A 26423-nucleotide genomic window follows, 5' to 3' on the forward strand; every position below is an offset into this window, starting at 1 on the left:
CCCCCCCCACTCCAGTCACAGGACTAAACTTCCAATGTTCGACAACTGGACTGTATGTGCAGCCATATTTAATCTTCCTCCTATTTTCTTCACACAACAACCCTGTGAGGTAGGTTGGGCTGAGAGAGGACTGGCCTAAAAACACCCAGCCGGCGCTCATGCCTAAGGCAGGATTAGAACTCACCGACTCCTAGTGATTGGCCGCTCAGCTGGTTTTGTTTCTAGGTCAAAACTAGAACTCCCTGTCTCCTGGTGATTGGCCCAAAGTCACCCAGTGGGCTTTCATGCCTAAGGCCGAACTAGAACTCGCCTCTCCTAGTGATTTGGTCCAAAATCACCCAGTGGGCTTTCATGCCTAAGGCCGAACTAGAACTCACCTCTCCTAGTGATTGGTCCAAAGTCACCCAGTGGGCTTTCATGCCTAAGGCCGAACTAGAACTCACCTCTCCTAGTGATTTGGTCCAAAGTCACCCAGCCAGTTTCATGCCTAAACAGGATTAGAACTCACCATCTCCTGATGATTGGTCCAAAGTTGCTCAGCCGATTTTTATACCTAAGTCAAAACTAGAACTCCCTGTCTCCTGGTGATTGGCCCAACATCATCCATCTGGCTTTCATGTCTTAAGACAGGACTAGAACTCACCATCTCCCGGTTCTTAGCTCGATGCTTAACCACTAGGCCAAACTGCCTTCAAGTCACACTTTGTTTTGTTTTCTTGCTAAGACCTCATGACCAAAATGTGCAATTATCCAGGATTTGGGTTTGGGGATATACACTGCCCTAAATTGTGGCTTTGTATTGTGTGAATTTAACCCCCGGCAAGCTGCAAGGAGTGTTTGCAACTCTGGCAATTTTCCCCTCCTTTTTTTTTTTACGGGAGTTTATTTTACACAACCTTGGAGCCCCGAAGGAAACAAAACAACAATATATTTTATTTTTTCAGGGAGCAAATGCAAGCAGGTATTTTCAGCCAAGTAAATTCTGATAACCGCCACACATTTTCCCCCCCCCATCATCTCTGGAATGCGATTGCTTGCTGACTAATTTTGCAAACAAAAAGGCCACAAAACGTTGTGTTTGCAGAAAGCAAACAGAAACTGCCCCACACCGCTTCTGCTTTTCCAGCAGAGGGGAAAAAAAAAAACACCTCAGCTGTCCTGCTGGGCCCTCCTTTAAAGCCAGACGTTTTAAAACATTTGGATGGAAAGACAAGGTTCTAGTCCTCAATGCTGAGAGGTCGGCTTGGGAGAAAGGGATTTTTAAATAATTATAATGATAATGATATTAAATAATAATAATAATAATAATAATAATAATAATAATAATAATAATAATAATAATAAATGAAATCAAGGAAATGTTGGTTTTGACATCTGAATTGAGCCCCAGGATGTGGTTTGGGGAAATTCCAGTCAGGATTCAACCAGAATCCTGACTGGAGAAAGGGATTTTTAAATAATAATAATAATAATTAAATATTTAAATAAATATTAAATAATAATAATAATAAATCAAGGAAACGTTGGTTTTGACATCTGAGTTGAGCCCCAGGATGTAGTTTGGGGAAATTCCAGTCAGGATTCAACCAGAATCCTGACTGGAGAAAGGGATTTTTAAATAATAATAATAATTAAATATTTAAATAAATATTAAATAATAATAATAAATGAAATCAAGGAAATGTTGGTTTTGAAATCTGAATTGAGCCCCAGGATGTGATTTGGGGAAATTCCAGTCAGGATTCAACCAGAATCCTGACTGGAGAAAGGGATTTTAAAATAATAATAATAATTAAATATTTAAATAAATATTAAATAATAATAATAAATTAAATCAAGGAAACGTTGGTTTTGAAATCTGAATTGAGCCCCAGGATGCGGTTTGGGGAAATTCCAGTCAGGATTCAACCAGAATAAAATAACTATTTTTTAAAAAAAAAAATCTGCATAACTCTAATGGCAAATTTTATTAATTCCAGTCCTGGAATTTTGTGCTTGATCTAAATTTTCTCTTTTTTTCCTCATGAATAGTTGTGAGGACATGAGATCCTGTCCAGCCAGCTATTTTTATTTATTTTTTTCCAATTTCACTTGGAGTGGGGAGTGTCGCGTCTTTGTCCGGTTTCCACCCTCTTTATTTCTGGGAAGGAGAACCGTCTGCATTCCACAAACCGCAAATAAACTCTATATTAGCCAACTTTTGGGCTGGCTCTGACCCCCAGGGATCCCCACCCATCTGGGGCGTGTGTAATCACACCTCTTTGCCAGCCACACCGATTGAAATGCGTTAGTCAATTTTAAACCGCCGTTGTGTCACGATTCCGTAAGGCTCCGCCAGACGTTCGCAGCTGGTCATTTTTTAAAATATTTCTGCGCGATAAATCTCTACAGGTTTATCCTCGACTTACAACGAAACTGTTCAACCTTACAACAGAACGGGGGGAAAAAAAAAACTGACTGGCAACCGGTCCTCAGACTTATGACCGTCACAGTATTACCACGATCACGGGATCAAAATTTGGCAAACGGCATTTACAATGGTTGCTGGGTCTTGGAGGGTGTGTGTGTCCCGTGATTGTGATTTTCGACCTTCCCGGCCGGTGTCCAACAAGCAAAGGCCGGATTCGCTTAACGACCGCCTGGTTCACTTAGGAACGGCAGTGATTTGCTTAATGACCACGGGGGGGGGGAAGGTTGTAAAGCTAGACTTAGCTTAAAAACCGCCTTGCCTTGCTTAGAAATGAGATATTCGGATCCCGATTACGGTCATAAATCAAGGACTGCCTTTCTCTAACTGAGGTAGTCTTCGACGTACAACTGCTCATTTAGTGACCATTCAGAGTTACGACGGCGCTGAAAAAAGGGACTGTTTTTCACACTTAATGACCATTACAGCATCCCCGTCATCGTGGGATCAAAATTCAAGACGCTTGGCCACTGACTCATATTTATGACAGTTTTCACACTTAATGACCATTACAGCATCCCCGTCATCGTGGGATCAAAATTCAAGACGCTTGGCCACTGACTCATATTTACGACGGGTTGCACATGTCCCGGATGATCATCCTTTTGTGACCTTCTGATGAGCCAAGTCAACAAGGAAGCCATCTTCACTTAACAACGGTGTTTCTACCTTAACAGCGGTGTTTCTACCTTAATCATGATTCACTGAACAACTGTGGCAAGGAAGATTGTAAAATGTTTCGCTTAGCAACAGACATTTGCGGCTCACTTGTGGTCGTAAATCAAGGATTATCTGTATATTCTTGTAATGAAAACCCAGCCGATTTCTGCTTGGTTTAATAAAATAAATGTTTAAGGAACATTTATAATACATAATCCTTGAGACCTTGAGCCATAGTAGTAAACATTATAGCACAGATATACATCATAATTCATGATCAAAGATTTTAAGGATCATCCAAGAGGCCCAAATAATAATTCAATCATCATTTTCAGGCGAAAGGAAATGAGATTTTCCTTAAAAGCCAATTGATGCTGAGTCACTAACACGATATTCTGACTCAGCACAAGATGTTCCCGAGCAAAAAATATTTCCAGGAAAAAGGGGTGGCGGAAAAAAAATTCCTTTGGACGAGCATGAATTAAATCCAAGATATTTTTTTGCTAACTCGAGACACCACTGCCAGAAAACAAGACAGGGCTCGGCTGCCAGATGACAACTCTGGAGATATTTTTGGTATTTTGAAAGAAAACACACACACACACACAAAAAAGTATTTTGGGAGCTTGTTTTGAAAACTCTGGCTCCCTGGATGAATTTGTCTTTTGTGTCAGCCTTTTGCACCTGCAGTTTTCATGGAATTTTTTATTTTTTTTTATAGAGTGGATGAAGGAAGCATTTAATAAATGCAAGAAAATATTTTTAAGAGGCTCGTCTGAAGAATTTAGATCTGTTTATTTTAGCAACCAGGTTGCTACAGGCCAGGGGAACAAAATGGATTAAACGAGAATTTGGAAGACGGCAAACATTGAATAAGATGCTGTTTTTGTTGTTGTTTTTCATTGCAAATACTCAGTTTTGAGGATTTACCTAAGGAAGAAGCAGGGATACGTTTCCTTACTTCCAGCTTTCAGGAACAGGTCAAAGCAAGAATAATCAAATAAAAATTAAAGTATTTTTTCAGTAGGAAAAGAAATGGATTGACTGTTTAACATGCCACTTTCTTGTAAAAAATACATTGAACTTATCCAAGAAATACATTGAACTTATGGCCAGAATTGGGGCTTGAATTTCGGTTGCTTAACAAGACAGTTCTTAAATGAGTTATGTCCTGTCCAGGGGCAATCCATCCATCTTAAAGCAGGCTGGCTGGGGAATTCTGGGAGTTGAAGTCCACCCATCTTAAAGCAGGCTGGGGAAGGGAGGGGAGGGGAGCCTGGAGGTCTTCTAGTCTAACTGGAAGGAAAGGAAGGAAGGAAGGAGGGAGGGAGGGAAGGAAGGATAACAGAGCCTGGAGATCTTCTAGTCCAACCATAAGGAAGGAAGGAAGGAAAGGAAGGAAGGAAGGGAGGGAAGGAAGGAAGGAAGGATAACAGAGCCCGGAGATCTTCTAGTCCAACCAGAAGGAAGGAAGGAAGGAAGGAAGGAAGGGAAGAAGGAAGGAGGGAGGGAGGGAGGGAGGGAAGGAAGGATAACAGAGCCTGGAGATCTTCTAGTCCAACCAGAAGGAAGGAAGGAAGGAAAGGAAGGAAGGAAGGATAACAGAGCCCGGAGATCTTCTAGTCCAACCAGAAGGAAGGAAGGAAGGAAGGGAAGAAGGAAGGAAGGAGGGAGGGAGGGAGGGAGGGAAGGAAGGATAACAGAGCACGGAGATCTTCTAGTCCAACCAGAAGGAAGGAAGGAAGGAAGGGAAGAAGGAAGGAAGGAGGGAGGGAAGGAAGGATAACAGAGCCTGGAGATCTTCTAGTCCAACCAGAAGGAAGGAAGGAAGGAAAGGAAGGAAGGAAGGAAGGAAGGAAGGAAGGAAGGAAGGAAAGGAAGGAACGAAGGAAAGGAAGAAGGAAGGAAGGAAGGAAGGAAAACAGAGCCTGAAGATCTTCTAGTCCAACCAGAAGGAAGGAGGAAAAGAAGGAAGGAAGGAAGGAAGGAAGGAAGGAAGGAAGGAAAGAAAGAAGGCAGAATAACAGGATAACAGAGCTGGAAGAGGCCTTGGAAGTCTTCTAGTCCAATCCCTGCTCAGGGATTGGACCCTGCCATTCCAGCCAAAAGGTGAGCCAATCTCTTCTTAAAAACTTCCTGTGTTGGAGCATTCCCAACTGCTGGAGGCAGAGGTTTTATTTTATTTTATTTTCGCTGAACGGATTCACGGACGCGAGGAGTGTGCAAACAATCCTTATAAGGCATGCTTTGCTCTCTCTCTCTCTCTCTTTTTTTTTTTTGCACGAACACCTGCAATGGGGGCTGGAGGCAAGGCCAAAAAAAATTTTTTTTTCCCCTTCTCCTTAAATGAAAACCAGAAAAACCCACCCCCTTGGCTCTCCTTTCCCTGCTTCCCACTGGCTGGACCCGGTTGTAAAAAAAAAAAAGGGGGGAGGCGAGGAGGGGCAGATTAAGTCATCGGATGAGTAAGATATAAAGTTTTCTTTGGTGAGCGAGTCCCAACAGAGAGAATTCCACTCCGCCGTGCCTTGCAAAGCGAGGACAAAAATATATATATATCTTGATTTTGGCTGCCGGAGAGGTGATGCTGAATCCAGTTTAAGAAAAAAAAAAAACAATTTTTCTCTCTCTCTGTTTTTATCTGGGAGACCCCTAATGCTGGACAACTTCATCCCGGATTCCTGAATATTTTTGATTCCTTCCATTGTGCTTGGATCCCGAATTATCCTTCGCTGAGCCGGATTGTGCTGAACAAGCCAGGTGAGCCACTCTCTCTCTCCTCCCTCTCTTGTCGTTGGTTCATTTGCTTGCTTTTCCTGATGAATTGGGCAGCCTGGAAGAGTTATCCAAAGGGTGAACCTGGAACGGTGGGGGAAAAAAAAGCATTTTTCGTTACAGGTGGTCCTTGACTTACGACTGAGACACGGGGGCAGAATCTCCATTGCTAGGCAAGGAGATTGTTTAAGTGAGTCACGCCTGATTTTATTATTTTTTTTGCAGGCGTTTCAGGACCTATCCAGGTAACATCATCAGTGCTAGGAGGGAGGGAGGTTTGTAGAAAGGAGGAGGAGGAAGAAGACGGCTGTGGAGTCCTTGGTGTTCTCTGAGCTTGATAGTTTTCTTCCAGACGTTTCATGACCCAACTAGTTAACGTCATTAGGACTAGAAGGGAGAGGGGGTATGTATGGGGGGAGGGGGAGGAGGAAGAGGAGGAGGAGGAATTGTCCTTGGTGCGCTCTGAGCTTGGTTGTTAAGCAAATCACTGCAGTTCTTGTGTGGTCGTTCAGTGAATCTAACTTCTCCCCTTTGACACTGCTGGTCCGGGAAGGCCGCAAATGGCCGTCACACGACCCCAGGATGCTGCAAATTGTTGTAAATGCATCTGGTTGCCAAGTTGTCTGATTTTTGTTCATGCCACCGTGCAGATGCTACTAGGGTCCTCACCACAAACACTGGTTGCAAGTCACTTTAATCAAGGTTGTTGTAACATCGCTAAACGAATCGTTGTAAGGCCCACCTGTGTCTTTTTCCTCACGAGTGTCTCCCTCTCGTCTTCTCCTCAGGAACCATGCAAGCTTGGACGCTCTTACCCATCATGGCTTGTGGCCTCCTGACGCTGTGCCCTCAGGGGTCCACAACCAGCATGGGCCACCCGCTACCCAAACCCCTCCAAGGCCCAAACACCCCTCATCCGTTGGTCAGCCACACCCCGCTCTCCGGACCGGAGAAAGCATCTCCCGCGGCGTCCGATGACTACGACGACTACTACGAAGATTATTACGACAACTTTCAGACCACCGAGTCTACCCGTTCCGTCTCCCCGGGGTCGCTGACCCCCTTTTGCGCCTACGACCGCTGCAAACATCTCCAAGTGCCTTGCGCAGAATTGAGCCGGTTAAGCAAATGTTTGTGTCCCGGAGTCACCGGTCCGGACGTCCTCCCGGACGCTCCCCGTTTACGAGCGGTTCACGTCAGCGAGACCCGAGCGAACTTGCACTGGTGCGCCCCTTCGTCCACGGTTCAAAAGTACCACCTCAAGTACCAGATCCCCGGCGAGGATTTCATTTCAGGGCCGCCGCTAAACAATACCGTCCGCGTCACAGTGCTGTCCGACCTCATACCCGGCACCGAATATCTCCTCTGCGTTGTGGCGGCCAACCGAGCTGGGTTCAGCCCGACGGACGATGGCGTTCGAGAACACGGACCGTGCCGGCGTGTTCGAACCCCGGCTCACCAGATGACCTATGTCTATATAGCAGTGGGTTTGGCCTCTGTGGTAATCCTGGGGGTTGTTTCTGTCCTCTTGTGGCGTTTCTACATACGGAAAGCCAAACCCATCCAGCATGGATCCTTGGATAATATCCTAGACGGGGAGCTGAGTTTGGGACACGCCGGAGCCACCAACAGCTCATTCCGGACCGAAGAACAACTGTGATGGTTGCTTCCTAGTGCTAGTTTCTATTAATGTCCCGTTTTGGACGATCACCGAGTTTCTTTTTACGGCGGGGACACTGAGGCACGATCATGGAGAGACTGCGCAAGTGATGGAAGACAGAGGGGCTCCGATGACGGACAGTTGGACCGAAGCCTCCCTTTTCTGCTGGACGATGGTTTTCAAAGTGAATTGATTCTCTTTACGGACTGCAGGTAGTCCTCGACTTACGACCGTGTGTTGAGCGACCATTCAAAGTTAAAACGGCGCTGAGAAAAAGCGACTAACGACCAATCCTCACACCGAACAACCAATACAGTATTCCCACGGTCACATAAACAAAATTCGAGCGCTTGGCAGCCAGCATATATTTATGACGGCTGCGGTGTCAGGCATCAGGCGATCCCCATTTGTGACCTCGTCAGCCGGCTTCCGACAAGCAAAATCAATGGGGGAAGCTGGATTCGCTTAATGACCATGTGATTCACTTAGCAACCGTGGCAAAAAAAAAACCTTGTAGTATTGGGCTGTCTTATAGCTGCCTAGTTTAGCAATGAAAATTCTGGTCCCAATTGTCATCGTAACTTGAGGAGTACTTGTGTTCTCTTTCTCCCTCTTCCTTCCTTCCTTCCTCCCTCCCTCCCCCCCTCCCTCCCTCCTTCTCCCCCTCTTCCTTCCTTTCTTCGTCCCTTTCTCCTCCCTGCCTCCCTGCTTCCCTGACTCCCTCCTTCCTTCCTTCCGCCCTCCCCCCTGCCACCCTCCCTCCTTCTCCTCCTTCCTTCCTTTCTTTCTTTCTTCCTTCCTTCCATCCATCCATCCTCCCTTCCTCCCTCCCTCCCTCCTTCTCTCCCTCTTTCTCCTCCTCCTCTTCCTTCCTTCCTTCCTTCGTCCCTTTCTCCCCCCTGCCTTCCTCCCTACTTCTCCTTCTTTCCTTCCTTCCTTCCTTCCTTCCTTCCTTCCTTCCTTCCTTCCTTCCTTCCTTCCTTCCTTCCTTCCTTCCTTCCTTCCTTCCTTCTCCTGATGGCTGCTAGTTCTCGGAATGCAGAGATAATTTTCCAATCCAGAAGTTGTGAATTATGTTTATTTATGTATTTATTAGCTCGCTCTACTATCTCTCTCTCTCTCTCTTTTAATCATGCCACGGTACAGCTATCCCCACCCTGGCATCCCTTCGCCACTGTGTGAGTCGATGACAGCACCAGATGGGAAGATCACACGTAAAGACAATGGAATGAGGGAAGGGATCGAGGGGGGGGGAAGGGCCTCTTTCGGAGTGCGGGGTACTACATCCTGTCTGTTGCAATGACTGAAGGTACTTTGAAGAAAAAAATGCTGGTTTCTGACACCTGCTTTTGTAGCTGGCTGGCATCTTCAGATCTACAATAGCTCATCCTTGGGGGTTAGACTAGATGACCTCACAGTCCTTTCCAACTGTTAGATTCAATGATTCAGTCGTCCTACGGAGAATGCCTTCCCCTGCCTGGAGTCACAGATTCCAGGTTATTTACTTCCCGCAAAGTTTAGCTCTGATGCAGACAAATCTCTCAAAATCCAAAATTAACCCTTTTGCACCCAACATTGTGATCTGTTTATTAACTCAAAGAAGGAAACTACTCTAAGACTTAAAACCATTTCAAGAGTTGTGATCTCATTTGGGGGAAACGCTACTTACTCCTGCAAGCTGCAGCTCCCCACATCCTGCCAATCACACCAGCTGGGAAATTAAAATTTAATTTATTTGTGCCAATCACACCAGCTGGGAAATTATAATTTAATTTAATTTATTTTAATTTAGGCGCGCCTCCCACTCCAAAATCCTTCTAGTATTCAATATCCAGACGGTTGCACATTTTCCACCCCTAACCAACTTCCTCACCGAGGAAAGTTTTTTTTTAATTTTCTACCAATTTGGCATTTAGAAACTACCGAATTCTATCTTTGTGGTCTTGCAAGTAGGAGAAAAACTCCAGTTTGAACATCTGGAGAATTACCGCTGTCCAGTCTGGGACTTCGGGTGTACATTTCAGCCGCTCCTTTCCTGCTTATTTAACAAACCTCTATTTATTTTGCACAATGAGGACTAGATTCTTATTTTACTAATAGGAGACAAAGCCATAGCTTTCTATGCCGTTTGGAAAATCCCTCTCTAAGTATGGAGACGTTTGTGGTTTGACTTGTCCTTGACTGGCTTAATAATTTAGCTGTAAGAACTTTTGTGTGTGTGTGATTCTGTGTGTGTCTTTTTGTGTGCGGATGGGGTTGGGCTCACACAATGCTCTTCTCTCGGTATGGCCTAACAGGGAACAATCTGAGCCTAACTTACGAATTTAAGAATCATTCTGTCAACGGATGTTTACTTTTTATCGCTGGGAAGAATAAAATTGGGTTTAAATCTGATCTCTGGGTTTCTTCTTTTGCATTTTTCCTCCTACGAAAACTTCAGAACAGTGATGGTAAACCTTTCTGGCACCGAGGGCCCAAACCGGAATGCGTGTGCAACGGAGTGCCGGAAACGGAGTGCGCACATGCCTGTTTTTCAGACCCTTTTCTGGGCTGTTTTACGAGCCATTTTCGAACCGTTTTCCGGGCCGTTTTCTGGCACTCTGGCACCCGCGAAGACCAGGTGGCTGGCATGTGCATGCCTTCATTGGCCGGTTTTTTGGCCGTTTTCAGGCCATTTTCCAAGCCTCTTTCTGGGCCGTTTTCCAGGCCATTTTCAGGCTGTTTTCTGAGCTGTTTTCCCGCCATTTTCAGGCCATTTTCTGGCGCTCTGGCATCCGTGAAGACCAGCTGGCTGGCACGCCCATGCCTGTTTCTTGGCCGTTTTTTGGCCATTTTCCGGCCATTTTCCAGGCCCCTTTCCTGGCCGTTTTCTAGCCGTTTTTCAGGCCATTTTCTGGGCCATTTTCAGGCTATTTTCCGGGCCATTTTCAGGCTGTTTTCTGGGCCGTTTTCCAGGCCATTTTCAGACCATTTTCCAGGCCATTTTCAGGCTGTTTTCTGGGCTGTTTTCCCGCCATTTTCAGGCCGTTTTCTGGCGCTCTGGCATCCGTGAAGACCAGATGGCTGGCATGCACATGCCTGTTTCTTGGCTGTTTTCTTGACCATTTCCAGGCCATTTTCCGGGCCGTTTTCAGACTGTTTTCCGGGCCGTTTTCCAGACCATTTTCCAGGCCATTTGCAGGCTGTTTTCTGGGCTGTTTTCCCGCCGTTTTCAGGCCGTTTTCTGGCGCTCTGGCATCCGTGAAGACCAGCTGGCTGGCACGCCCATGCCTGTTTCTTGGCCGTTTTTTTTGGCCATTTTCCAGGCCATTTTCCAGGCCCTTTCCGGGCCCTTTTCCAGGCCGTTTTCTGGGCCATTTTCAGGCTATTTTCTGGCACTCCAGCACCCACAAAGACCAGCCAACTGGCGCACGCATGCCTGTTTTCAGGCCATTTTTCGGGCTGTTTTCAGGCTGTTTTTCGGCCGTTTTCCGGGCCATTTTCTGGCGCTCCAGCAACCGCAAAGACCGGCTAGGCAAGAAACCAGAAGAGCGGCTGGCGACAGCGGGCATGCCAACAGAGGGGGCTCTGCAGGCCACCTCTGGCATGCGTGCCATAGGTTCGCCATCATTGCTTCAGAAGAAGAATGAGAAAAAGAGTATATTTTGTTCTCTGTTGTAAGCCGCCCAGAGTCCCTTGGGAGTGGGGCACCACAGAAGTGCGACAAAATAAATAAATAAATAAATAAATAAATAAATAAATAAATAAATAAATAAATAAATAAATAAATAAATAAAATATATATTTTTTTTAATCGGGGAGAATAAAATTGGGTTGCCTTAAACCTTGCTCTCTTGGTCTGCTTTTCCTTCCCTCAGAAAAAAAGAGGAGGGAAAAAAAGGTAGAATTTTTTTCCCCCCTGATCCTTTCCTATCCATTTTCCAAGACTGGAATTTTTTTATTTGCGGCTGAATTTGGCCAGCTTCTTTTGCCTCCTCCCGAAAAAATGCAATATTTTCCAGATGGCAGAAGGAACGGCAACAGCTGGAGATGCCCACCGTTCAACCGGGTCGGGACAATTTGTACCCACACATTCCTTGGGGCCTGAGTCTGCCTTAAATGCCTCCCTAACCTCTAAACCAGATGTGGAACAGATTTTTTTTTTCCCCAGCTTCGTTTCCCACCCCTTCCCACTCTTTCCCTTCATTTTTCCATGTGTTTTATTTGTCAACTTTAAAAACATCGATTCCTACGGATGTCCAAAAGGGGGTCCGTGCAAAATAACTTTGGAAAGATAATCCTCGCAAAGGGAATCGGATGGCAGTTCTTAAATCTATATTTACCAGAAAAGGTTAAACAAAAAAAATATTCTCCCGCGAAATAATTACTTTTAAAGCTGGAGGGTGGCCTTAGGTTCACTGAGAATAAATACACCAAGAGGCCAAACATCCTAATTTCCCATTCTTTAGGGGTGGGAATGTGTTTAACATCCTTTTCCAGTTTATGTTGTGCTGAATTTTTAAATTACAAGGGATAGTTTGGATGGAGAGAGCGAGAGAGACGATAGATAGATGATAGATAGATAGATAGATAGATAGATAGATAGATAGATAGATAGATAGATAGACAGACAGATAGAGACAGAGCAGGAAAGAAGGAAGAGAGATGATAGATAGATAGATAATGATAGATAGATAGATAATAGATAGATAGATGATAGACAATAGATAAATAGATACATACATACATAATAGATAGATAGATAGATAGATAGATAGATAGATAGATAGACAGACAGACAGACAGACAGAGACAGAAAAAGAAACAGACAGACAGACAGACAATATTAATACATGGACTAAGATAGAGAAAATGAGAGAGACAGGGAAATGAACATACAGAACATACAGACAGGTTATAGATGGATGGATGGATGGATGGATGGATGGATGGATGGATGGATAGATATAGACAGATAGATATAGACAGACATAGAGATAGATGTAGATAGATAGATATAGATCGACAGACATAGATGTAGATAGATATAGAGCTAGAGATAGATGTAGATAGATAGATATATAGACAGACAGACATAGATTAGATAGATAGAGATAGATAGAGATAGAGATAGAGATAGAGATAGATAGACATAGAGATAAATGTAGATCGATAGATATAGATGATATGATAGATAGATAGATATTTAGATGGAGAAAGAGAGACAGATTAACGGATAAATAAGGGGGATTTCTGCCAGTGTTTTTTTCCACTCCAACTCAGCTCCCTGGTGAAATTGTGGTTTGTGTGTGTGTGTGTGGTCATTTTCACAGGCAGGAGGAAAAGAAAAGGAAAAAAAAAGTGTGAAAAATGGCCCTAAAAATAACTTTTTTTCAGCGTCAGTCCTTGTAACTTCAAACACTCCCTCACTGAACGGTGGTAAGTCGAGGACCCCCTCTGTCAAAAGCCCCTAAAATCAAAGGATCACCCCAAACTGCTCCGAGACCCGTTGTTTGAAGATAATAAAACCGAGTTGTCGCGTAGAAAAACATCCCTGAAAACACGACCGAAAACAGCCTCCCTGTGTGGTTTCTCTGCGCTGTTTTTGGGCTGCAGATGCGTCAACCGGAAAAGGATTATGGCATTTAATTTAATTCTGGCTGCTCATCCAGGCTGACCCTCGGCTCGTTTGCTGCCCTGAACATAATAAAAACCCTCGCTTGCAAATGAAGCCCAGACGAGCTGCACAAAGGATGATTGATACACCCCTCACCTGGCCTTGCTCCCATCCCATCCCCCAGTTTTGGCAACCGCCAGTTGACATTCTGGGATTTAATTTTATCCCTGTTGATTCATTCTCTCGTTCATTTGATCCTCGCCTTCCGTCTTAGGTTAGATGAGCTGGAAGGAAGGACCCAGCCAGCCTGGTGCATTGCTGGCATTTTTGCGGTTTTCCCTTTTTGGTAAACAGTTAGGAGATGGGCCACACGGACGGGATGGGGTTACGAGGACTGAATCATGTCCTTGTTCATTTAGTTTTCGTTGCCGTTCAAAGCTCAGTGGTCAGCTGGAGCAAGCTGCTGTGTTAATCCTCTCTCTTTAACACGTGTGGCAATTATATGTGTGGGTTATACATACATAAATATATATATAAAGGATTTGGACTGTGGTAGTAAAAGGTAGTAGAAACTGACGGGAAGGAGGGAGGAAAGAAGGAAAGGAAGGGAAGAGAAAGGAGAGGAGAGAGAAAAGGAAGGGAAGGTTAGAAAAGAAAAAAGGAAAGAGAAGGGGAGGGGAAGGGAGGAGAGGAGAGGAAAGGAAAGGAAAGAAGGCAAGGAAAAAAGAATGGAAAAAGAATGGAAAGGGAATGGAAGGAGAGGAGAAGAGTGGAGAGAAGAAGAGAAGAAAGGGAAAGGGAAAAGGAAAGGAAAGGAAAGGAAAGGAAAGAGGAATTAAGGAAAGGGAGGGAGGAGAGGGAGGAAATGAAGGGGAAAGATGGAGGGGAGGGGAGGAAAGGAAAGATGAATTAAGGAAAGGGAGGGAGAAGAGAAAGGGAGGAACGGAAGGGGAAAGATGGAGGGGAGGAAAGGAAAGGATAGAAAAGAAAAAAGAATGGAAAGGGAAAGGGAATGGAAGGAGAGGAGAGGAGAGGAAAGGAAAGGAAAAAGAATGGAAAAAGAAAGGGAAAGGAAAGGAAGGGAAGCGAAGGGGAAGGAGGGAAAAGAAAAAAGCATGGAAAGGGAAGCGGAGGGGAGGGGAAGAGAGGAGAGGAGAGGAAAGGAGGAAGAAAAGGGAGGGATCAAGGGGAAAGGGAGAAAGAGAAGAGAAGAGAAGAAGGAAAAGAGAAGAACCAACAATAACATAGCATCAGATGCGCACCAGCCCAAAATTGCTCCTTTAAACATTCATTTCTGTTTTCAGGGTCTCAGATTTTAAAATAACAATGGGTTTTAAAGGCTTTTAGGTAGCCTTGTTGGGGGTGGGGGTGTCAAATGGCTCTAATCTGTTTTTCCCTGAAGGTCCCCTCCTGGATTTACTGGTGTAGGAGGTTGTTGAGACGATAAAGTTTGGAAAAAGTTTGGAATAAAAAATCACCGAAAACGTGGATGGGGGAAAAAAAAAATGGTGAGAATTCCACGTGCCAGGCGGGTGCCCTTCCCTGCAAAGTGGGAAGAAAATTACTCTTCTTATTTATATTTCACATTTCTAAACCGCCCATCTTCCTCCAAGTTTTTCTGTTGGTTTAATGATTATTCCACCGAGTTATGTCTTACTAAGAAAAAAAACAAAACAAATCTGCTGGGGTTGAACATAAGAGTTTTCTGTGTTCGGAGTTGGAGAGTTGAGTCTCGTCCCTCCAAATATCCTGTCTGTTTATGTTTTGGTGGATGTTTTTCCTTCTCTCCTTTTGATTTCACTCCCTGCCAAGGAATCGTTCATTTATTATTATTATTATTATTAAACAAAAACAGCTTTGCATTGTGTAATTTCCTTCTCCCCGGCTTAACTCCAACATGATGACAAGCAGAAATTAATGTTCAGGGATTCGGGAAGGGTGAGACGTAAACAGTCTAGCCTTGGGAAGACTAAGGTGGAACATGTGAGGATCTTGTGATCCTGTCTTGCTCAATTGATTGCTTCACAGAATCACAGAGTTGGAAGGGACCTTGGAGGTCATCTAGTCGAACCCCCTTGCCCCGTTCAAGCAGGAGACCCTTCACCATTTCTGACCGATGGCAGTCCAGTCTCTTCTTGAAAGCTTCCAGGGATGAAGCTCCCACAACTTCCGAAGGCAACTTCTGTTCCATCGGTTGATTGTTTTCACTGTCAGGAAATTCCTCCTTATTTCCAGGGTGAATCTCTCCTTGGTCAGTTTCCATCCATGATTCCTTGTCTGGCCTTCAAAGGTGCTTTGGAAAATAGCTTGACCCCCTTCCTCCTCTCTGGGGCAGCCCCTCAAATATTGGAAGATGCTCTCCTGTCTCCCCTGGTCCTTCTCTTCACTAGACTAGCCATGTCTTCTGTCCATCCATGGTTCACTCAGATTTCTTTCTTCTTTCTTTCCTTCCGTCCCTCCCTTCTACCTTTCTTTCCTTCCCCCCTTCCTCCCTTCCTCTTTCTTTCTTTCTTTCTTTCCTTCTTTCTTTCCTTCCCTCCCTCCCTTCTACCTTTCCTTCCTTCCTTCCTTCCTTCCTTCCTTCCTTCCTTCCTTCCTTCCTTCCTTCCTCTTTCTTTCTTTCTTTCTTTCTTTCTTTCTTTCTTTCTTTCTTTCTTTCTTTCTTCTGCTTTGGAAAATAGCTTGACCCCCTTCCTCCTCTCTGTGGCAGCCCCTCAAATATTGGAAGATGCTCTCCTGTCTCCCCTGGTCCTTCTCTTCACTAGACCAGCCAGGCCCAGTTCCTGCAACCGTTCATCGTATGTTTGAGCCTCCAGTCCCCTCATCATCCTTGTTGCTCTTCTCTGCACTCTTTCTAGAGTCTCCAAATCTTTTTTTTATAGTGTGGTGATGATCAAAACTTGCCAGGACTGTCTGTATGTCATTTAGGATTTCAACCAGCCTTCTCCCTCTCTCACTGGTAATTCCCATTTTATCGTTTTTGTCCTCCCCTCCAGCAGTGAAAAACAAACGGGGAAAGATAAGATAACAATCGTGTCCAGATCAGTAGCTTGCAAGATGTTGATCTTCCAGATGTTATTTAAGAAGACGTCAGATCTGGTTCAAAGGTTTCGTTGCGTGGGGAGTCAAAACAGCCTTTCCACCTCCAGCAATTTTATATTTCTGGGGAAAAAAAGGTTGGAAAACGCCCAAAATTGAGCAAAAACATTTGTGTGAAAGATTTCTTGTATAACATATACAAGTAGCCCTTGACTTACGACCCCAATGGAGCTCCACATTTTCTGTTGTTAAGTGAGGCATTGGTTAAGTGAGTTTTGCTCCATTTTACAACGGCTGTTAAGTGAATCACCTGGTTGTTAAGGGAAGTTGGCTGGGGAACTCTGGGAGATGAAGTCCGCAGGTCTCCAAGCTGCCACGATTGAGAACCTCTGTCGTAAAAACCACGTTTCCCTTTCGTTCTTCTTCCGATCTTCTGCATTGGGTGTGTTGACCCCCATCCCTTGGTGGTCCCTCATGATGGGCATGGACATCCTGTGGATCTATAGAGGGCTTGGAGAAAGGTGCCCTAGAAGATATCCCCCCTTAGGGAAGGACCCCCTAAACTGAGATTCCCCCATGATGGTTTAGAAGATCCGTGCAATCAAAAGAAGGTTTGTGTGTCTGAAGTCAGAACGTTGGAGCAGTTGCTTAGGAACACACCAATTCTTCTAAGATTCAACATCCATGAAGCTCTCGTCCCCCCCCACTCTCATCCTTGACCTGCTCCCCCCCCAACAAAGCTTCTCTTGTGGGGTGAAGCCTTTCAACTGGTCATCCCTTGTCCTTTTGGGACCCCCTGCCCCAGCTGAGGGGCGGCCATGACTTCCAACTCTTTGCTTGAAGTAAAGATCCTCTTTTGGTGAGATGAGAAGACCCTCTGGGTGAGGGAAGGGGTGTCTTGGGTTCCTGCTCCCCCTGGAAATACCGTCTTGTCCTCTTCCAGGAAAAACCACTTAAGGGGGGGGAAAGAAAGGGTCACCCCCCCAAATCCTTCCATTAGAAGATTTAGGAGGAAGTTCAGGAGAGGCATAAATCCACAAAGCGTGGGAGATAGGTTGAGTTTGGATTTTCCTCCTCCTGGGAAGGAAGGTGGGGAGAGGTTTGTGTAGTTGTGTGTATGTGTCTTTGTGTCTGTGTGTAGATGAAGTCAGTAGATGAAGCTGCTTTTAGGGTGGCTCAAATTTGTTTTCCTGTCTTTTTTTCCTAATTCTGATTTTGAATAGTTGATGGGAAGATTTGAAAGCTTCAGATCTTTGTTCTTATCTTGAACTGGATTTTTTTTCTTGACTGTCTCCCTTCCTTCCTTCCTCCCTTCCCTCTCCTCTTGCTTTCCTCCCTATCTTTCACTCTATTCTTTCTTTCCTTCTTTCATACTTCCCTCTTCTCTTTCTTCTTCCCTTCCTCATCTTTCTCTCTATTCCTTCTTCCCTCCCTCCCTTTCTTCCCCTTCCCCTATTCCTTCCTTCCTTTCCCCCTTTCTTGATTCCTTGCTCTTTTCTTTCCTTCCATCCTCTTTTTTCCCCTTCGTCTTCCTCTTCTTTTTTTCTTCCTCCTTCCCTTCCTCCCCACCCCTTCCTTCCTTCCTTCTCTCCCTCCATTACGTCTAGCTGAACCTCTTTTCTCCCTCCCTCCCTCTTCCTTCCTTCCTTCCTTTCCTCCCTCCCTCCATTATATCTAGCTGTACCGTTTCTTCCTCCCTCTTCTTCCTTCCTTCCCTCCCTCCATTACATCTAGCTGAACCTTTTTTCTCTCTCCTTCCTTCCTTCCTTCCTTCCCTCCTTCCTTCCCTCCCTCACTCCATCTAGCTGTACCTTTTTGCTCCCTTCCTCTTCTCCCTTCCTCCCTCCCTCCCTTCCTTCCCTCCATTACATCTAGCTGAACCTCTTTTCTCCCTCCCTCTTCTTCCTTCCTTCCTTCCTTCCTCCCATCCATCATCTGGCACATTGATCTTCCTCCTTCTTTTTTCATTCTTTACAGAGGTTCCTGAGGATCGAGAGCTCGGGTAAGTAAGCCCCTTTCCGTAGCGCCCCTCCTGCCTCTTGGACCTTCCATCCCTTCTCCCCCACCCTTCTTCCCCCCCTAAAATATTCCCAAATGCTTCTCTTCCGTTGGGGTGTCTAATTCCTTCAATCCCTCATGCCTTTTGGTTCTTCTTAATATTACACAAAATTAATATTCCTTCTTTTTAACCTAACCCTATAAGAACATATCCTCCTGTTCCTTCCGTAAAGCTATGGTGGACTTAAAAATATCATTCCTTTTCCTTTGGGTCGACATGTTTTGAATAATAATGATAATTAACACCAGCACTAAGTGGTTCAGATTTGAATTGTTGCCTTAGACTGAATCATAAGATGGTAGATCCTCCCCACACGTTATAATTCTTGTGTTCTAAATATGGATTTTTCTCAGTTCATGCAGATTAAGCAAGTCTTGGAGAAAAAATTCCCGAACAAACTGGACATTGTAAGTGAGTTGTGGTGGAGCCAATCCAGAAAGTGGGGCGTGTGTGTGGGGGGGAAAAATGGACTCGGTGTAAATCCGTCTGTGGTATTTTAACAGTCCCAAAACACTTCGTTCCTATCCCAAATCCTGACTTGGAAAATCTGAAGTAAACTTTTGCTTGCTTGCTACTTGCTTTCGGTATTTGAAAAGGATTTCAGTATTTGTGTAAGCTGCCCTAAATGAATTATTAGAATCAAATGGCTGTCCAGTTTCTTCTTAAAAACCTTCTTCTTAGGAAGGAAGGAAGGAAGGGAGGAAGGAAGGAAGGAAGGAAGGAAGGAAGGAAGGAAGGAAGGAAGGAGTTGGAAGGGACCTTGGAGGTCTTCTAGTCCAACCCCCGGCTCAAGCAGGCGATCTTATCCCACTTCAGTGGCTGTCCAGTTTCTTCTTAAAAACCTCCTGTGATGGAGCACCCACAAGAGCCTTGGTAGTACAGGGGTTTAAGGCACCCTGTTATTAAGCTGGTTATTAAAACCAGCTGCCTGCAATTACTGCAGGGTTCGAATCTCGCCAAGGCTCAAGGTTGACTCAGCCTTCCATCCTTTCTAAGGTAGGTAAATTGAGGACCCAGTTTGTGGGGGCAATAAGCTGACTTTGTATAAATATACAAAAGAATGAAGGCTATTGCTTAACGCATTGTAAGCCGCCCTGAGTCTTTGGAGAAGGGCGGCATATAAATCAAAATTAAAAAATAAAAATAAAAATTTCTGGTGGCAAGCTGTTCCACTGGTGAATTATCCTCACTGTTAGGAAGTTTCTCCTTAATTCTATGTAATTCTATGTTGCTTCTCTCCAAAATTAATTTCCATCCATTGTTTCTTGTCTGGCCTTCTGGTGCTTTGGAAAATAAATTGACCCCTTCCTCTTGTGGGGCACCCCTTAAATATTGGAAGGCTGCTATCATGTCCGTCCGTCCCTCCAGTCCTTTTTTTCTCTAGACTGGCCATGCCCAGTTCCTGCAACTGTTCTTCATATGTTTTAGTCTCCGGGCCTTTTAAAATCATCTTCTCTGCCCCTTTTTCCAAAAGTCTCAACTTACAACAAAGTTATAACGGTACGTATATATTTTTCCTCTCCAGACGGCGGAAATTGGTGAGAGTGGGACCTTTGAAGTGATTCTGCCAGAATCCGATATCGTTTTGCATTCCAAGAAGGTGAGAAAGTTTTGGGTTTTTTTTTTCGAGTTTGGAAAATGGGATTTTGTGGGCCAAAGCAGGTAACGTCATCAGTGCTAGAAGGGAGTGGGGTTTGTGGAGAGGAGAAGGAAGAATGTGGGTTCCTTGATGCTATCTGAGCTTGGTTGTTTTCTTCAGACATTTTATTACCCAACTAGGTAACGTCATCAGAGTTAGAAGGGAGGGGAGTTTGTGGAGTGGAGGAGGGAGGAGGAGGAGGAGGAGAAAGAGAAGGAGGAGGAAGAGGAAAAGGAGGAATAATATGAGTTCCTTGGTGCTTTCTGAGCTTGTTTTCTTGCAAACATCTCATTACCCAACAAGGTAACAGCATCAGTGCTGGAAGGGAGGGAGGGTTTGCAGAGAGGAGGAGGAATAACAGAACAATGGACTCGGAAGGGAACTTGGAGGTCTTTTGGTCAAACCCCCTGCTCAAGCAAAAAACCCTGGTTCATAACCCATGTAGGTCACACCATCCGTTCTTGAAAAAAAAAATTGGGATTTGCTTTCTTTTTTTATATACACGTGTCTCCTAATCCAGGAACTTCCAAGAACACTCCCATCAACCCTGACAGATTGTCCCATCATGGGTATATACACCAAACTGGAATCTTTCCAAACTTTACAATCATGGTTTTCAGTGGTGTGTATATATATATATATATATATGATGGTTTGTTTAAGGAAGCTTGGCTGTTTGCCCCACCCTTCCTTCCCATACGGAGGCCTTGACATTCCCGACACAATTCTGGGGCTGGCCGATCTCAGAAGTGTCCAGACTTGAGGTTGGAAGCGATTGGGGTGGGATTCAGCCGTTCGGATGCTAATTTTACTCTGGTTCGTCGAACCGGTAGTTGCAAAGACTGGCTGGCCCCGCCCACCGAGCCCCTCCCCTCCCAGGAGTCTCTACGTGGCCCGTTTTGGATGCCAGGTAAGTACAGGGTGTGGAAGCTCTGGGAGGGCGAAAAACGGGCCTCCCGGAAGTCTGGAAAAGGGCCCGTTTCCAGCCTCCGGAGCCCAGAGAGGGCCGTTTTCGTCCTCCCGGAGGCTCAAGAAAAGCCTCCGGAGCCTGGGGAGGGCGAAAAGGTCCCTCCCCTGGTGCAGGAGGCTGAGTAGGCCACATCCACCATGGCCACGCCCACACACCAACTGGGTTGCTAAAATGTTTGAATCCCACCCCTGGAAGCGATGAAGGGCGCGGACAATTTGGGGGAGGGGGAAAAAAAATAAGCTCCGCCTTTCCTTGTCCCCACCCAGGATGGCGCCGGCTACGTGGACACCGAGGAGAAGATAAAAGCCATCTGCGAAGGCATCAAGAAGCAGCTGAGGGCCAAGACTCCCAAGAGCAAAGTGGTGACCAAGAAATTCTTGAAGAAGCTAGAACAGGGCCATGCTAGCCAGAAACTGGAAGCGAAACCGGAAGCGAAGCCGCAAGCGAAGGCAGAAGCGAAACTGGAAGCCATTCCAGAACTGAAAACAGAAGTGGAGCCGGAAGTGAAAGAACCACCGCTGACGGATTTGACATCTTCTCCAGAGGTGGAGAAGAAAACAGAAGGACTCGCCTTGACCAAAACCACCAATGAGTTAGAGGCCACCACTCCCAGGTACGAAGGAGGAGGTGGGGCCAAGGACCACCAGGGGAGGGGCCTTTTTCACCCTCCCCAGGCTCCGGAGGCTTTTCTTGAGCCTCCAGGAGGACGAAAACGGCCTCCCCAGGCTCCAGAGGCTTTTCTTGAGCCTCCAGGAGGACAAAAACGGCCTCCCCTGAGTTCCGGAGGCCCTCCGGAGGCCTTCCCCCCCTCCCCCAAATTGAGGGGGGAGGGGAGGGCTTGGAAATGAATGTCTTGTTCCTGCAGGACGTGAAGATCTCGGAGGGCAGATCATGACGGGGTCATCCGAAAGGAGGAAGACGCCTGGATGATTCCCCGATGTCGCTCTGTCTCCTAATTTCGCATTCTCGCTGCGGATGACGCGCTGTGAAAGAAAACAGGAAAAAAAATCCTTTCGATTTAATCTCTCTTCCATGGGTTTTGATTTCATTTCTTTTGGGGGAGCAGGGAGGAGGAGGAGGAGGAGGAGGAGGAGGAATGCAATTAAGTCTCGTTTTGGTGCCTGGGATCAACCCCTTTGGAAAAGAAGAGAAATAAAAAGGAGGGAGGGAGGGGAAAGGAAAGGAAAGGAAAGGAAGGGAAGATAGAAGGGAAGGGGAAAAGGGGAGGGAGGGAAGGAAGGAAGGTTTGAGGGAGGGAGGGAGGGAGGGAAGGAAGAAAGAAAGGAAGGTGAGAGGGAGGGAGGGAAGAAAGGAAGGTGAGAGGAAAGGAGGGAGGGAGGGAAGGAAGGGAGAGATGGAGGGAGGGAAGGAAGAAAGGAAGGTGAGAGGGAGGGAGGGAAGGAGGGAGGGAGGGAGGGAGGGAAGGAAGGAAGGAAGGAAGGAAGGAAGGAAGGAAGGAAGGAAGGAAGGAAGGAAGGAAGGAAGGGAGAGTAAGAGTATTAGGCCAGCCCAACCAGTTAGATCAAACAGGATTCATGACCAGATGAGCGAAATCTACTTTATTGTGAATCTCAGTTAACACAATTGTGAGTCTGAAAGTACAACTCTCTCGCTAAGAAATTAGGGAAGATCCCATCTGGGCTTTTTTCATTTTTCATTCATTCATTTATTCATTCATTCATTCGACTTCTTAACTGTTTATCTACGGTAGTAGACGGTTGTACACGATTCTCTTCTCTTCTCTTCTCTTCTCTTCTCTTCTCTTCTCTTCTCTCCTCTCCTCTCCTCTCCTCTCCTCTCCTCTCCTCTCCCCTCCCCTCTTTCATACACAGGTCTCAAACTCCAGCATCTCTGCAGGATTTGGACACAGCTGCCTCTTATGCGGTCCCTGGCCGGACTCTTCCCGCCGTTCCTTATTTGGGCCCATCCCCAAGTTCGGTTCCACCGTGACGGCGTGGATGCCGTGTTCACAGAACACTTGCTTGACCCTCTGAATCACCGGCTCAAAAGACGCCATGTCGAGACAGACCACATGGGCCGTGGCCACCAAACGGCTACAGCCATCCAGCTGCCAGACCCGGAGCTCCCGCACGGCGGCCACCCCTTCCGTGGCGTGGAGGTGTCTCTCCAGGAGCCACAGATCCAGATCTTCCGGCATGGCTTGGAGGAGGACCAGGGCTGAGGCCCGCAAGGTAGGCCAGATCAAACCCAGGAAGGCCACGGCGACCAGCATAGCCAGCCCGGGATCCAAGTAGAGCAGCCAACAATCCACAGACAGCGGTGGCAGGACGTCAGACGTTCCCCAGGATTGACAGGGGTTCTTTGGGCAGGGATCGAGACACGTCGCGTCGTGTCCCAGGCATGGAGTCCACCAGAGGTGGATCGTGAGAGAATGCAGGAAAACCGCCACAGGTCCAAAACAAGCCACCATCCATCCGAGATAAAGAGTCCGCCACGGTCCTGCAGCCGACGCAGTATTTCCCTCCTTCTCTTTGACCAACCAAGGTTGACTGTTGGTTGACGATCCGTGGCCCAGAAGATCTATTTGAGGAAGAGAATCAAGATTGAAGCCAGCCTGGGAGAATTTCATGCAGGGCCAAGATGATAAAATCCTGAATTTAAGTCCCCGATCGCACACGTCCTGGGCCACGATCCCCTCTCAGGCTGGTGAACGCGACAGGCCGTCCTCGACTTACAACTACAATTGATCCCAGCGTTTCTGTTGCTAAGCGAGACGGTTGTCGAGGGAGTTTTGCCTCGTTTTACGACCTTCCTTGACACGTGGCTTAAATTAAGCCACGCGGTTGCGTAACGAGTTGGGATTCCCCGCTGACTTCGCTTGTCGGAAGGTCACAAAAAGGGGATCATGCGACCATCACGAATCTGAGTCGCCTGCCAAGGATCTGAATTCGGATCCCCTGACCACGGGGACGCTGCTTACGACGATCCATTTAGTGACCGTTCGGTGTTACAACGGCAGAACAAAAGGGAATTACGACCGTGCTTCTCACTGAACAACCGTCGGCCCACATGGGAAGAGTCACCGAACAGCCGTGTTCCTGCAGTGACTCCCTTAACAACGGTGGCCAGGACGGTCGTAACATGGGGTAAAACCAGGGGTGAAATCCAGCAGGTTCTGGAGAACCGGTAGCGGAAATTTTGAGTAGTTCAGAAAACTGGCAAATGCCACCTCAGGCTGGCCCCAGGAGTGGGGAGGGAATGGGAATTTTGTAATATCCTTCCCCCAGGAGTGGGGAGGGAATGGGGATTTTGCAGTATCCTTCCCCTGCCACGCCCACCAAGCCACACCCACAGAACCAGTAGTAAAAAAAAATTGAATTTCACCACTGGGCAAAACTCACTTAGCACCACAAAGAAGCCTTGGCAGTACAGTGGTCTAAAGCACCCTGTTATTAAGACCAGCTGCCTGCAATTACTGCAGGTTCGAATCTCGCCAGGCTCAAGGTTGACTCAGCCTTCCATCCTTTCTAAGGTAGGTAAATTGAGGACCCGGATTGTGGGGGCAATAAGATGACTTTGTATAAAATATACAAAAGTATGAAGGCTATTGCTTAACGCATTGTAAGCCGCCCCGAGTCTCCGGAGAAGGGCGGCATATAAATCAAATTTAAAAAAAAAAAAAAAAAATTGGGGCTCAACTGTGCCTGTAAAATCTGGAATTAAATGCAATTTTTCCACTGAGCCAAAAAAGAGTTAATCCTTCTACCGCCAATCCCCCCAATTTAAAATTAAACTTTTAGTCTTCGCAGGGCATCTGTTAAGAGCATCACAATTTAGTATTTTTAAAAAAAAAAACATTAAAGACACATCTGGGCATACTTCGTCTCTTGCACACCGATGCCAACTTACCTTCCGTTTCCTGCTTTGCCGTTGGCACCGGCCTGTGTCTGCTACAGCAGGGACCGACGTCCATCTTAGCGGGCGCTTTCCAGGGCAAACCTTCCCTAGCCAGATGGATGGGGATGGCCAGCGCCCCCATGCCCATCAGCGCCAGCGGGTGCTGGGTAAGCTGGGGCTCTGCCAATCTCCGAAGACCCTCGGCCACCAGAGCCACGCACAACGCGCTGAGCAACACGCCGCTGACCAGAGTCCCGGCGACGGGGGCTCGCGACCACCCGAAGGTATTCTTCCAGCTGGCGTAAGTGCCTTCCGTGCCAAGCCGGGCATCCATCACGCGGACCGCCAAGGCCAGGGCGCCTTCCAAGGTGTGGAAAGCACAGGTCTGCAGAAGAAGCGAGGCCGTCACGCGGCTACCCACCATCTCCGCCAGGAAGAGAGCGACCAACAGGTAGAGCTGACCCATCGGGAAGTCTGGGCTGCCCACCAGCCACGAAGGCAGGAAGGCGAGCGGCGTCCCCGATGCCTTTCTCAAGAGGGGTGCCATCTGCAAACTTCGGCCAGGCCAATTTCGCGCCCCGCCAGCCTAGCTCTTGTCTCTCCACAGCAATGCCAGGTTTTCAACCTTGATGCCCAGCCATTGAGTTCCTCCTGGGCCTTTCCTGCCCCCTTCTTATCAACGCCTGTGGGCCTCTTGGCTCTGCTGTGGGTCTCTCCCCCACCGCCCCCCCACCCCCGGCGGCTGATTCCCAGGAGGATTTCATCGGCAGCTGTCGGGGGAGTTTGGCAGAAGCCGTGAGCCATGGCACGCCGCCTGGGCCTTCCAAAGAGGCCATTCTTTTCGATTTCCCCCTCTTTTTCTTGGACCCATGCCCGGTCGTCCACCAGCTGCAGAAGGACAGCCAAGGTTATAAGTATGCATGGGAGTCTTGCTAGGAAAGGAACGGGGAGCTCCAACGCGATGGGGCGGGGAGGGGGGGCAGTTGCTAGTCGATTACGGCATCCAGTTTTTGGGTGTATAGCATCTACACATTTCAGGCGGTCGCCGAGACACCAACGTTAACAACAGGAAAAACAAGAGCTGGAAGGGACCTTGGAGGTCATCTAGTCCGGCCCCCTGCTTAGGCAGGAAACCCTACACCACTTCAGACAAAGGATTATCCAACATCTTCTTAAAAACTTCCAGTGTTGGAGCATTTCACAACTCCTGGAGGCAAGTTGTTCCGCCGGTGAATTGTTCTCACTGTCAGGAATTTTTCTCCTTAGTTCCAGGTTGCTTCTCTCCTTGATTAGTTTCCATCCGTTGCTTCTTGTCTTCTGGTAAATAGGTGGACCCCCCCGCCCACTTTGTGGCAGTTCCTTAGATACCGGATATCTAATATGTAATAAAACTCATTATACTCAGGTTACCGGTGGCACAGTACTGGAAGAAGGACGATCCACCCGCCATTGAGGAATGGACATTGAAAGTTGTGCATCTGGCTGAGATGGCAAAAATTTCATCGTATCTTAAAGATCATTCGAATGGAAGATGCATATCAGAATGGAGAAGATGGATTGACGATATGCAAAAAAAATGTATCCAAACAAGAAGATTCATATAGCTTATGAATGAAATATTTTTAAGTAGTTTATGTTTATAGCTCTTGAGTTATAAGGAGTTAAAGATTTAGGGAGAATATGAAGGCAATAATTTGTTA

At 46.6% G+C, this 26423-nt stretch overlaps 2 protein-coding genes across 4 annotated transcripts; one reads left to right on the forward strand and one right to left on the reverse strand.

Moving 5' to 3' along the window:
* The first annotated feature begins 5578 nt into the window (after positions 1–5578).
* LRRN4CL (LRRN4 C-terminal like) lies at positions 5579–21887 on the forward strand. 3 transcript variants are annotated; one of them, XM_087881091.1, is made up of 6 exons: positions 5607–5887; positions 18175–18199; positions 18610–18663; positions 19782–19856; positions 21132–21478; positions 21731–21887. In XM_087881091.1, exons 3-6 carry the CDS (start codon positions 18613–18615, stop codon positions 21735–21737), a joined length of 480 nt encoding a protein of 159 aa, XP_087737217.1. In that variant the 5' UTR covers positions 5607–5887; positions 18175–18199; positions 18610–18612; the 3' UTR covers positions 21738–21887. The 3 variants fall into 3 exon arrangements, with proteins under 3 accessions (XP_034263909.3, XP_087737217.1, XP_034263912.2); XM_034408021.3 differs by lacking the exon at positions 5607–5887 and adding an exon at positions 16847–17056; XM_034408018.3 differs by lacking the exons at positions 18175–18199; positions 18610–18663; positions 19782–19856; positions 21132–21478; positions 21731–21887 and adding an exon at positions 6691–9956 and having other exon boundaries at positions 5579–5887.
* A 724-nt stretch (positions 21888–22611) lies between these two features.
* LOC132709967 (proton-coupled zinc antiporter SLC30A1-like) lies at positions 22612–25409 on the reverse strand. The gene is made up of 2 exons (XM_060685076.2): positions 24736–25409; positions 22612–23406 (listed from the first exon to the last, which is right to left on the reverse strand). Exons 1-2 carry the CDS (start codon positions 25268–25270, stop codon positions 22688–22690), a joined length of 1254 nt encoding a protein of 417 aa, XP_060541059.2. The 5' UTR covers positions 25271–25409; the 3' UTR covers positions 22612–22687.
* Between the last annotated feature and the right edge of the window lie 1014 nt (positions 25410–26423).

This window comes from Pantherophis guttatus, chromosome 18, assembly GCF_059756535.1.
Source record: "Pantherophis guttatus breed Tessera chromosome 18, ASM5975653v1, whole genome shotgun sequence".
NCBI lineage: Eukaryota > Metazoa > Chordata > Lepidosauria > Squamata > Colubridae > Pantherophis > Pantherophis guttatus.